This window comes from Mus pahari, chromosome 17, assembly GCF_900095145.1.
Source record: "Mus pahari chromosome 17, PAHARI_EIJ_v1.1, whole genome shotgun sequence".
NCBI classification, from domain to species: domain Eukaryota; kingdom Metazoa; phylum Chordata; class Mammalia; order Rodentia; family Muridae; genus Mus; species Mus pahari.
The window spans coordinates 40,947,101-40,959,106 of NC_034606.1; the positions used below are offsets into that span (position 1 = coordinate 40,947,101).

Below are 12,006 nucleotides of genomic sequence, written 5' to 3' on the forward strand. Positions count from 1 at the left end.
GGATGTGTTCCACTTCCCAGCCCCGGTCCCAGGGACAAACAACTGTTGGTTCACCACCATCACTGACCGTCTTGGCAGGTGGGCTGCCCAAGGAGATTCCACAAAGGGGGTGCCCTATACCAGACCCTGGGGCTCTATCCTACCTAGACTGGGGATAGCTTAGAGGCCCTGTTGCAGGGAAGCGGATTGCCTTGTGTCTGAATGACACAGGGGACTGGCCCTCTAGCAGGGAAGGTGGAGCCCTCTGCTGGCTGTATGGTCTGTCTTCTCACCTCATCCCTGGCCAGCTCTCTCAGCGCTTTGTACAAACACAACAACTGAGCTGTTTTTCTATAAATTCTTATAAGTGAGGAAATAGGGGCATGGACGGGACTCAGGATGGACCTCCTGACAAGTGACAATGCCAGAGTCCGTTCAGGTAGCCCTTGGCTGAGAGGAGCTCCCCACTTGGAATGGGCCAAGCAGTGGGCATCCAAAGCAAGGGGCTGAGAGAACACAGGGCTGCGGCGGTGGAATAGTGAGAGTGGGGAAGAGACAGCCTCTGCCTGTCTGTAACTACCGTTCACTAGTCCTGCTTCATGGATAAGGGCTACCTCGCTTACTGTCACTCAGCTAACAGACACTACCATGGGAGCTGCTCCAAGCCACAGTAATGGGCGCCTCCACCTCATCTCAGGAGGCTGCAGCTGGGTGGCGATGATTGTCTTGGGAGAGAAGGTACCTGGGATAGGACCAGAACCACACCAGGTTCTCCCTATGCAGTGGTCTCAGAGCCCTGGCCCTCAATCCCATCATCTCACTTTCCTCTATGTCCTGGTTTTCCTGGCATGCTGGTACAGGAAACAATATTAAATCCTTTTTTTTTTTTTTTTTTGATATCCTTTCAAATCCTATGGAGTCAAACCCTGCCAGGGCAGACCCCTGACCCAAGTCAGAATTCTGGAGACTCAAGCTCTACCTGCCACAGAGCCAGCTTAGGTTCAGTAAGGAAGCAGCCTGTGTCCAGCTGGAGGGCTCTGGCCTTCCAGAGCGAGCTAGCGTTGAAACCTCCAACAGCTCTTCCCCTTGACTTACCTCTGCTACAGGAGCCACGCGGTTGTAGCTCCTCAAGTGTGGAAGGGCACGCTTGCTGGGGGGAGGTGGGTTTCCCAGCTTCCTCTGGGGACTCTTTCCTCCCATAGGCCAAGGCTCTGGGTTCATGAAGAGGGAGGGAGCTTCTGCAGCAAGTGATGTCACTTCCTCTGCCACTCACATCCTCACCCTCAGGAGGATGACCACTGGCTTTTGAGAAGTCCCACGGAAATTCAAGAGGAGGGCCAGGGCTCCAGGCCAGGATCAGTAGCTAGCAGACGACTACTTTGTTGCTCCCCAAATCCAGGCCAGCTTTCAGGCACTGGAGACCGGACATTACCAATTATGTCAGTAGGGTTTATTGCCACTCTTCGGGGTAAGGAGGCCTGCAGACGGGAATACTGCTTCCAGGTGTAGAGGAAGTGAAAAACAATTGCATGATGGACAGAGACCCGTGGTCCTTAGAGGTGGGACAACAGGAAGATGAGGGTGACCTAGAGAAGCAAGGAGGCTAGTGCCCAGTATTGTAGGAATTCTTGAGTAAATATAAACATTTACCCTCTCTTTATAAGGTACCAAACCAAAATACAACTCCACTAAAGTCCAACTTAGAGAACCAATGAGTTTATTGGGCTTAGAGAATATGGACAGGGCGCTGCTTACGGAGTGTGGGTGATCCAAAGCAGCCACAACCATCCAAACGTCTCACGCCAGCAGGGAGGATAATGTCTACCACCTCCACAGGCTACATATTCTACCAGCTCCTGTGACCATGAGGACACAATTGCAACTGGCCGGGAGGTGCAGAAGGGAAGATCTGGTATCTCAGATAAGGGTCAAGTGACCCTCCCCACCTTCTCCTTCCCTGACTGAATGTCACTGTCGAGGCAACCCCATCTTGACGGCATCTCACAAGTAGTCACCGCTTCTTGGATGAAGACGATAGCCATTCTGCTTAGAGGACAGCCCACTACATCTCCCATGCAGGGCTATTCTCACCACAGAGGCTGCAGCTGGGCAAGGAGCCTGTAAGTCTCATCTGAGGCCTGCCTTACTTCTTGCTGAGTTCCTTAGCCCGGCAGGTAGCCGCTTCCACCGCACTCATGGTAGCCGCTCGAAAACCGCCCTGCTCTAAGGCATGCAGCCCGTGGATGGTGGTTCCGGCAGGTGTGAGCACATCTGTCCGAAGCTGGGCTGGGTGCTTCCCTTCCTGCTGCAGCATCTTGGCTGTCCCCTAGGGAGGAGAGTTAAGGGCAGTGAGAGAAAAGAGAGGCGAGGCAGCTGCACATTTCCCCAGCCTGTCTGGACTCCACAGGCTCGTCTTCCTGTTCGCTGGAGACAGCTCACACTCAAACCTTTCCGACATGCTCCCGAGGAAGGGCTTCACTCACCAGCAGGGTCTGAGCGGCAATGCGGTGGGCCAGGCCACTGGGCATGCCCATCTTGATGGCACCTTCAGCCAGGGCCTCCGAAAATGTACACACCTGTAGGAACAGCATTGGGAGTTGGGGGGGAGGCATGTCAAAGCTGACCTTTTGCTAGATACAGTTCACAGCTAGAGAAGGCGCAGAATAGCAGTTCTCAACTTGTGGGTTGTGACTCCCTGTTAAGCTGGAACCCCTGTTCGCCCACCCGCGCAAGCTGGGAAATTCCCCGTCTGTTCTCCTTCCCCCAATCCCACTCACACAGAGAAAACGCCTCCATCCGGAAACATGTCATCACTCCTCATCTCTCCACTTCTGGCAACGCCCCCACAAGTGCCCACCCAGGGACTCAGTTGTTATTTTTTTGTTTTTGGGGGTTTTTTTTGGTTTTTCAAGACAAAATATATATATATTTTTTTTTTTCTATATAGCCCTGGCTATATAGCCCTGGCTGTCCTGGAACTCACTCTGTAGACCAGGCTGGCCTCGAACTCAGAAATCCGCCTGCCTCTGCCTCCCGAGTGCTGGGATTAAAGGCGTGCGCCACCACGCCCAGCTGGGACTCAGTTTTTGACCAGGGATGCTATGGACACAAGCCCAGCTCTTAGCTAGCACATCATCATGCTTCGCCTAAGCTCTGTAAAATCCCCTTGCTTTATTAGCCTGGATGTGTGACTTTACTGACCTCTACCTGTGAGATCCATGAACCCACCCGGAGAGCTGCCTCCTAAGAAATCTGCCTTTATTTATTTTTAATCTAGTCTAATCTGGCCTGTGTGTGTTATCAAGGGAGAGAAAATGCCTATCAACCCCTTTGGGAGTTGAACAACCCTTTTACAGGGGTGGGCTAAGACCATCAGAAAACACAGATATTTACATTATAATTTATAATGTTAGCAAAATTACAGTTGCGAAGTAGCAATGAAAATAATTTTCGGGTTGGGGGGGTCATCACAACATGAGGAACTGTATTAAAGGGTCACAGCATTAGGAAGGTTGAGAACTGCTGGCTCAGAATCACAGGAAACAAGGCCCCTAAACATAGTCACAGATACCTAGACTATAAGGCCTATACCCAGAATTAGGTAAAGGAGCCAGCCTCGATGGTCCAATAAAACATGATGTTCTGAGGGACAGCAGAGCTCACAGGGGGATCATTTGAAGCCCCCAAGGCTTGACTCTGAGGCGATACTCACAAAGGCCACACCACTGCCACTGAGGCCAGTGTGGATATCTACGTAGGACTCAGGAACCTCTATGCACTGCCCACAGGCTTCCAGCAAGTTCTGTAGGAGCTCAGCATCATCGTTCCCAGCATGGCGGCCCCGGGCCATCACCATGGCCCCCTCCTGGACGACGCAGGGTAGATTGGGAGAGACTCGCAACACTCGTGTGTTCGGGGGTAACAGCTGGATAGGAGACAGTTCAGTGTCAGGCAGCCTAAGAGACTGGGCCTGCTAGGCAAACGACTCAGCCAAGTGCAGCCTCTATCCCTACTGCCCAGGTACCAGGCACATTATCCCAGCCACTGAACCCTGTTGAGCCAACTGGCTAACTTCTGGCGCTTGGTTGGGATGCTAGCTGCTAGATCCTGTTTCAGAGTCAAGGGGCCTTACTCACGCCAAGGGGCCACTCACCTCCTCCATTGTGCTCAGAGAGATCCCAGCAGCCACAGATACGATGATGTGCTCAGTGGTGACTACGGGGGCCACTTCCGCCAGGACAGCTGGCAGGACTTGGGGTTTGGTGGCAAAGATGACAAGCGGGCAGTTTTGCAGCACCTCGTGGTTGGAGTGAGTAGTCTGGCAACCCAGAGCCTAAACAGACACAAGGGCCAGAAATGAGGCTGTGTGAGGCAGCATCCTACAGGCTGACCTGTGTGCCATCGACCATTCCGTATCCCGTGGGTCACCAATGCCTGTACCTGCCATACTCGTCAACGCCTAAGACAAACACAACAGGCCCTGCTCCTCAAGCTCTTAAGTTGTGCCTTCTAGAACCTTCCCTCCTAATGAATATCCACACCCACCCCACATAGGCACACACTGCATCTGTGCTAGTGCTTCCAGAACTTTCTTCCTGGCCTCTGACCCCCAGTTCCCCTGGACAGACCAAACCATCCCAAACCGTCTGTCATACTTGCCCCTGATAAATGACAGACAAGACCCTCTAAGTCCCACTCACCCTGAAGTGGCAGAGGTTCTTGTCTGTCGGTGCACTGGCCAGCACTTGCTTAGCTTCTACTTTGCCTGGATAGAAGGGCAAGAGCTGGTAAGGACTGGGAAGATAGGAAACAGCTTGCCTAGCGCAGTGTGAGCCTAAGGCTCCTTAGGGATGCTCGTCCTTGGGGCTGATTCATCTGTACTTAAAGGGCACTGCCGTTTCTGTTGGACACTGGGACCAGGAACCCGCCTGATCTTAACAAGAAACAAAGCCCAAGGGTCTCTGCTTTCAGGGAAGGGGCAGCAGACTGTAACACTTAGGTCTGTTGGTCAAAATGCAAAACCTCTGAAGGAACCAGAGCTAGGGCTGCATGGTGGATAGTGAGAGTTAGTAATAAAGGTCTGGAGAGACAGCTTAGCAGCTGAGAGTATTTGCTGCTCTTGAAGATGGCCTGGGATAGGTTCCTACAGCCCACATAGGCAGTTGACAACCACTGATAAGTCCACCTACAGTAGAACCAGTGCTCTCTTCTGGCCTCTGAAGACACCAAGTGTGTAAGCATGCAAGCACACACATAGACACACACACAGTGCATAAACAGATAAAACACTCAAACACATAATTTAAAAAAAAAAAAAAAAAAAAAAGCCAGGGGTTGGAAAGGGGCTCAGCAGTTAAGAGCACTGGTTGCTCTTTCAGAGGTCCTGAGTTCAATCCCCAGCAACCACATGGTGGCTCACAACCATCTGTAATGGAATCCGATGCCCTCTTCTGGTATATGTGAAGAGAGCAATGATGTACTCATATACATAAAATTAAAAAAAAATCTTTTTTTAAAAAAGCTGATCTTAGCCTGGTGATGGTGGTACATGCCTTTAATCCCAGCATCTAGGAAGAGACAGGTGAATCTGAGTTCCAGGCCAGCCTGGTCTACAGAGTGAGTTCTAGGACAGCCAGGGGGTTGCCTAGTGAAACCTTGTCTTAAAACAAAAACAAAAAAGCCCGTCTGATAAAGACCTAACAGGCAAGTGAGCTAGAGTGTCCTGGGGAGACGAAGTGGCCCTTCTGGTGGACATCGTCTGGTTTTGGAGGATATAGGGGTAGAAAGCCTGGGCCAGATGGAAGTGCATGCTAAAACCTTACACAGGGAGCTAATAATGTCAGTGATAGTGTGTGTGCGCAGCAGCAAGAGGCAGGTGAACTGCCAGATTCTACGTGTAAACTCCTGAGGCTTGTTGGAAGCCATTCTCCCATGATCATGGGCCTCTGGACTTTGAAGTACAACTGAAAGCAGAAAGCCAAAGGTCACCAACTTTCTCTACCCGCGATCTGTTCATAAAGATTTTCTAAATACTGTACAGCAGTGCTGGGCCAGTATTAACATTAGCTATATACACCAGCAGTCTTCAGCCTGGAAGAGTTTGCCTCTCTCCACCATACCCCTCAGCCCCCAGGCAGCAAAGATTTGGCACTGGTGGAGACCCTTCAGTTTTTAAATTCAAGGTATTGTTGCCATAAAGAGATGACAAACCAGTGATGGCAGACACTCTTCAGAACACAGGGCCAATCCTCATCCTCCCCCAAATGTCCTCATAGCTGCCCACCTCTGAGAGTGGCGCTGAGGAACGAATAGCCTTTGGTTGAACCAGAGGCTGAGGTGGAAGAGACCAGGACGTCAGACATTTAACTTGGCATTAAGTCAGTTCAATCGAAGGCACGATTTGAACCACATATGGAACTAAAAACTCACGGCCACAATAAGGAGATAAAAAGTTAAAAGTGAGCCAGCTAGTAGCTCACACTTTTAATCCCAGCACTCTGGGAGACAGAAAGAGGTGGATCTCTGAGTTCAGGGTCAACCAGGTTTACCGGCGAGTTCCAGGACGCATGAATCCTGTCTCGGGGGAAAAAAAAAAAAAAAAAAAAACACAAGCAAACTCTCCCACAAAGAAGTCACGGATGAAGTCAATCGTTATTTTCTTTAATGCAATACATTTAAAGGAATATCATTCACCAATACAATCAGTGTTAAATAAAAGAACTGTATTGTTTTTTTTTCCACACCTTGCCTGACCTGCCCACTCACTGGCCTGGGAAGGGACTGCGGACCCATCCAGGGATCCTGGAGGACTTGATAGAGGCCTGATGTAGGATTCTCACCCTGGAAACCAGCGAATTCACCCTACTGGCCCTTGGGGTACCACGTGCGCCCCTCCCGCCAAGGCTTACTCCTCCCATTAGAATGAAAGCTCCCCCAGCCAGGCCTCGCCTCCCCACCTGCTCGGATGAGGCCTCGGGCAATGGCCTCCGCCATGCGGCCTGCACCCACGAAGCCCACACGCCGAGGTCCAGACTTTGTCGCCGCCATCCTGCTCTGAGCTGGCCTTCTCTCCTCCTTGCGGCAGCGGGTCCCGCCCACTAGAACTGAAGTGACGGACAGAAGCGACTGGGCGGGTTTGGGGAGGAGTAAGGGGCGGGGCGAGGCGGGGCGGGGCGGGGCGGGGCGGGGCGGACGCAGACACTTGGATTTTGTTGCTTGAGGCAGGATTTTTCTCAAGCATTGGTAGACGGATCGGTGATTTTGTTGAGGGGAAAGAAAAGAAAGGATGGGGAGCTAGTCCTAAGAAGGCTGTCTACTTCCTCCTGAGAAACCTGAAGCTAGAGTCACTCCAGAAGCCTTAAAAAGATATTTAGAAAGTAGTGGGAGTGGGTGGGTAGGGGAGCAGGGGCGGGGGTGGGGTATAGGGAACTTTCGGGATAGCATTTGAAATGTAAATAAGGAAAATAATAATAAATTAAAAAAAAGATATTTAGAGATAAAAAAACAAAACAAAACCCCCCAAAACCCCGCGTGAACCACCCAGGATGGGCCTGGGGTGTAAGATAGGTACTCCAAAGCACAACTCTTGTCTAGTGTGGGTGCCTTGAGTTCAGTCCTCGGAGCGGGTTCTGGTTCTCCACATTAAAAGCAGCACTAACCATCAGTCACCGATACACAGCACTTATTTTTTAATTTTTAAAAAAACTTTTGTGAGCTTTAGTGTCTCACCAGAATAGTTATCTGTACTGAACCCCACATACAGTCACACACAGTCACTTAGCTGGCTACATGTATAGTCATTTAGCTGAAGTACAAGAGCAGAGGAAAGAAAAGGCAAGCAAATCAAGAAGAAAACGGGCAGATTTTCATGAGTAATCAGAAGCCTGGCTGTGGTGGCACACACCTTTGGTCTCCTCACTCAAAAGTCTGAGGCAGGTGGATCTCAACTTTGAGGCCAGCCTGGTCTACAAAGCAAATTCCAGGACAGCCAAGGCTACACAGAGAATCCCTGTCTCAAAAACAAAACAACTAAATTTGAATTTATTCCCTAAAGTAATTTCAACTCTAAAGTATACATGGGCTTCCTACGAGCTGGACACAGGTGGTCTATTGCTGTCTTGTTTTGAATGTGTATAATCAGGCAGCATCGAACACAGCACCTAGAAGGGCAATCCATGCATGCTGTCTTTAGACTGTGAGGTCCCACAGTAAAGATGGTTGTCTCCTGCTTGCCACAATTGGGATGTGATAGCCAGTCTTTCCTTTTCACTGTTCGAGGTGAAGAGTTGTATTCCCTAATCTTTCCCCAGGCTCCACCTGAAGCGTAACAGTGCTAAGTGTGCCTGACATTAGATGGAAACCTGTAAACCAGGAGCTAAAAACTACGGCTAAATAAAGCTTTCCCTTCTTAGATGTTAACTGTCTCGGGTAGCAACAGAGAGCAGATTGACACAGGGAACCTGCAGAATCCTCAATACAGAGACAAAAATCCATTCAGGAATATGTATGGAGAGGTGAGGGACAAGGGACATTTACATGAACACGAGTGTAAAGAACTTGTGTATTCTGGGCAGCTACCAACAGGACCTGAAAATGTTCAAGGCTGAGAGAATTGGCCTCAAGTCTGAGGGAAAGTGCATGCAGCTGTCTGGCTGGAGTGATCAAGGCACCCATTCTTAGGACAGGGTGCATTTCTTTTTCTTTTCTTTTTGTTTTGTTTTTGTTTTTTGAGACACGGTTTCTCTGTGTAGCCCTGGCTGTCCTGGAACTCACTCTGTAGACCAGGCTGTCCTCGAACTCAGGAATCCGCCTGCCTCTGCCTCCCGAGTGCTGGGATTAAAGGGGTGTGCCACCACGCCTGGCCAGCATTTCTTGACACAATGACACGTTTAACACACTCACTGATGGTCACTGGACAACTGAGTGTCTAGCAAGTTCTGATAGACTCAGATCAGCGCTTCCTGGAGGCTGGGAGCTACATCCTTAATCCCATCCTTAATGCCCTGGCCTGCTTGGTGGATGAGGTTTAAAGGCGGAGATGGGTGCTGGTAAGGCCAGAGGCGGACTGGGCAGTACAACATAGGAGGGCCCAGCTGACACTGCTTTAGAGGAGAAAAGACCTGGCAGATTGCGACTGTCCTGCTGGAAGACAGAAGGCCTCAGATGCAGGCTGAGAACCAAGGGTTCATGGAATGAGGGAAAACAGTTGGCTATCTTTAGTACTTCAGGGAGGTGAGAGGCAGAATGTCTAGAAGAAAGCTGAGCAAATTATGAGACCTCAGCAGGCTGGCCGAGCACCAGTTAAGGCGGCACTGGGACGAATGGGCGTGGCTTATGAGGGGAGGTGTGCGTTGTCAATTCTGACTGCATCTGAAATTAACTAAAAGGGACAAGCCCTCAAAGGATTCTTTTGGATTAGAAGGGGAAGATCCACCATAAGGCAAGGCAGCGCCTTCTGGTGGCAGCTCCCCAACAGGACATGGAAGGAAACTTTTTTGCTCCTTTGCCACTAAACCTATCCAGGATTCCAAAGTACACAGTATGCAGGAGGCCAGCAGCTCTCCAGGAGTCCCCCAGGCCCTCAGTGCCAGGCTGGGACTGCTGAGACGTGCAGCCTTATACACTGAACTACAGATTCTTGGCCTGTCCAGTGTTACTCACTGTCTGGCTACCCAGAGCACATCCCGTAAGCCAGTCTAATAAATCACCTAGCATGTGTAACAGCTCTGTTCCTTTGGAAAACCCTGACTTGTCCAGCAGCCCGTTGTTGGCTTTAGCTATGTGGCTGGTGGGTACGATTTATCACCTGGGAAAGTCTTAACATATTACACACATGCCGACCGTCACTTCTGTCTGCCTGGGGCTGTAGCTCTTGAGTCTTGGGAGTAAATGTTCCCCCGTCTGTTCTCCCCAGTCTTCGGGAACAGTAGTAGGTCCACTTCAAGATTGAGAGGTGTCAAGGGGCCTGTGACTTCCAACCCCTCATGGTCAAGAAACAATCCTAAGAGCCTTAGGTGAATTAATTCTAAGATGAGAACCTGAAAATGACCCAGAGCTGCAGTAATCAAAGACAAGCAATACCAAAGCGGCCTGCCCTGAGCTGCAGGTGGATTCTCTCATGCTGCCCTAACTAGCCTGGGTTTGACCACCTAAGAATGAATCGAATGGAAAGGTCCAGTGTTACCACACAGGCAACTAAAGCTGTCCAACAAGGCCAAGCCTGCGGTGGGGGTTGGGGGGGGTCTAGAGAAATCTGGGTCACCCATCACCAATCTTCCTTGCAGGTCCATCCTTGTGTCCCCAGATGGCCCACTGAATCTGTCAAAATCAAGACCTATCTTCCTTCACTGCAGTCTGCAAGTCTGAGGAAGAGTGGCCTGTGTGTGACCACAGCTGAAGGGCTAAGCATGGCCAAGATACAGGCTAGGCTGTTGGGGAGGTCCCCTGCCCCAGACCTGATAGCACTAACAATTCACATCAGATCCGTGCTGCCTGCTTCCTGCCCTCCTAACTCTGGTCCTTCGCACAGGGACTCTTGTCTCGGGCCTAGTAGCTCTTAGGAGCTTAAGTAGCACACAAGGGACAGTGGGGCCCAGGCCAGGCCAGGAAGGCTATGCTGAGGGGAGGAGAAGGATGGCCCAGCTTGAGTCCAGGCTCATGAAAATCCATTTTATTGGTTCCTAGTCCAGCAGGGACACATGGAGGTCAGGCAGAAGCAGACAAGCAAGATGCTGGTCTGCCTTTCCCCAAGGATGGACACGGGCCCTGCTGGACAGCAGCATGGAGGATCCTGGCAAAGAGGTCAGCATGAGGCTCAGGTGGCTGGATATTGTCCTCAGTTCCTGGCAAGAACTGGGGGTGATGACCACTGCCTGGGCATCGCCAGGTGAGCACCTGCTTGCCCCGCGCCTTACTTCCGGGCCTGCTCGTAGTTGTCAGTGAACCAAGTGCACGTTTCCTTCACAGCTGCAGAGACAGACAAAGGAGAGCAAGTGACTACCCTGCCCCCCAGGAGGAGAGAGCGTCCTGCTTCTCAGTGGGGAGAGGCTCTGTAAAGGATCTGGTGACCAAGTCGGCAGAGCACCAGACCCCGTGGTCCCAGTATGGCAGGTTAAGACCTCAGCAGGGAACCGGGAGAAACTGCTGGTGCCGAAGCCAAGGGCTAACTGGCAAAAAGCCTGAAAGCAGGTTGGGGTCATTAAGGGCTGTGGAAGGGACAGGAACCTACCCTGCTTGAAGGGTGTGAAACGGAAGTCGGGCAAGTAAGACCGCAACTTGCCATTGCTGGCTGTCTTCTTATACTGCCCGTCTGACTTTGTTGAATCAAACTGGATGCCTTGGTCAAGACTATAACAGAAAGAGTACTATCCCCCCCCCCCAATGTCTCCCCCCACCCCCCACCACCAGGGCAAGCACCACCAGAAATAAAATGGTGTTATGTTTGCCATCCGACATGGGAAAACAGAATTACCCCTCCACACTGCCTCACCAGCATCCCATCACCAGGGCCAAAGGATACAGTGACTTCCCCACGGAAGTCCATGGCCTCCACTACAGCCTCAGCTGCCTCCTTGATGGACACTTCATCTTCCTCGCCCACTGTGGGGAACCATGGGCCAGTAGTCAGTCAGGCCTCCCTGTCCAGCCCCCTTGGGGCAGGTCTGCTCCCACTCCTCAGGGTAGACGCAGGTCCTGCCCTGCTGTAGGAGAGGCAGCTGCCGGATGCCCACCTGAGAGGATGATGGGCTCCACCTCACTGTACTCCCGAAGGACCCAGATGAAGAGCCGGGCGAGGTCCTGGAGGTCAAGAGGTCAGGTCAAATCCACACGTGAGCGAGCACCAGATGCCCCTAGTGGGGAGGCTGGACCACTGTTCCTGCTCCCTTGGGAGCACAGCCAGGGCTCACCCTGATGGAGGTCCCTCACTCAGTGCACACTTTCTCCTACTGAGCCAAAGCTGCACCCTTGGGGACTTGGCAAGGTTCAAGGACGGTTTCCTAGGTCTCCACCTCCCACACAGCTTTACTG

General features: G+C 51.4%; 2 protein-coding genes across 3 annotated transcripts in view; both read right to left on the minus strand.

Moving 5' to 3' along the window:
• Window positions 1-1,679: 1,679 nt before the first annotated feature.
• Window positions 1,680-7,113, minus strand: Pycr3 (pyrroline-5-carboxylate reductase 3). Its single transcript, XM_021217034.1, has 6 exons — window positions 6,936-7,113; window positions 4,680-4,744; window positions 4,133-4,312; window positions 3,692-3,904; window positions 2,463-2,555; window positions 1,680-2,305 (listed from the first exon to the last, which is right to left on the minus strand). Exons 1-6 carry the CDS (start codon window positions 7,024-7,026, stop codon window positions 2,123-2,125), a joined length of 825 nt encoding a protein of 274 aa, XP_021072693.1. The 5' UTR covers window positions 7,027-7,113; the 3' UTR covers window positions 1,680-2,122.
• A 3,520-nt stretch (window positions 7,114-10,633) lies between these two features.
• Tsta3 (tissue specific transplantation antigen P35B) overlaps window positions 10,634-12,006 on the minus strand; it is a 5,422-nt gene continuing 4,049 nt past the window's right edge. For both annotated transcript variants that reach the window (XM_021216212.2, XM_029548196.1), the window contains 4 exons: window positions 11,709-11,775; window positions 11,498-11,577; window positions 11,207-11,306; window positions 10,634-10,944 (listed from right to left, as the gene is read on the minus strand). In XM_021216212.2, the coding sequence (XP_021071871.1) occupies window positions 10,889-10,944; window positions 11,207-11,306; window positions 11,498-11,577; window positions 11,709-11,775 (303 nt within the window). In that variant the 3' untranslated portion in view covers window positions 10,634-10,888. The remainder of the gene's footprint in view (window positions 10,945-11,206; window positions 11,307-11,497; window positions 11,578-11,708; window positions 11,776-12,006) is intronic.

Coding starts and splice junctions, on each gene's coding strand:
- Pycr3 (XM_021217034.1), bottom strand. CDS start 7,026: ATGGCGGCGACAAAGTCTGGACCTCGGCGTGTGGGCTTCGTGGGTGCA. Junction 4,745..6,935: donor CCGAGGCCTCATCCGAGCAG/GTGGGGAGGCGA, acceptor CCTTCTATCCAG/GCAAAGTAGAAGCTAAGCAA. Junction 4,313..4,679: donor AGAACCTCTGCCACTTCAGG/GTGAGTGGGACT, acceptor GTGTCTGTTTAG/GCTCTGGGTTGCCAGACTAC.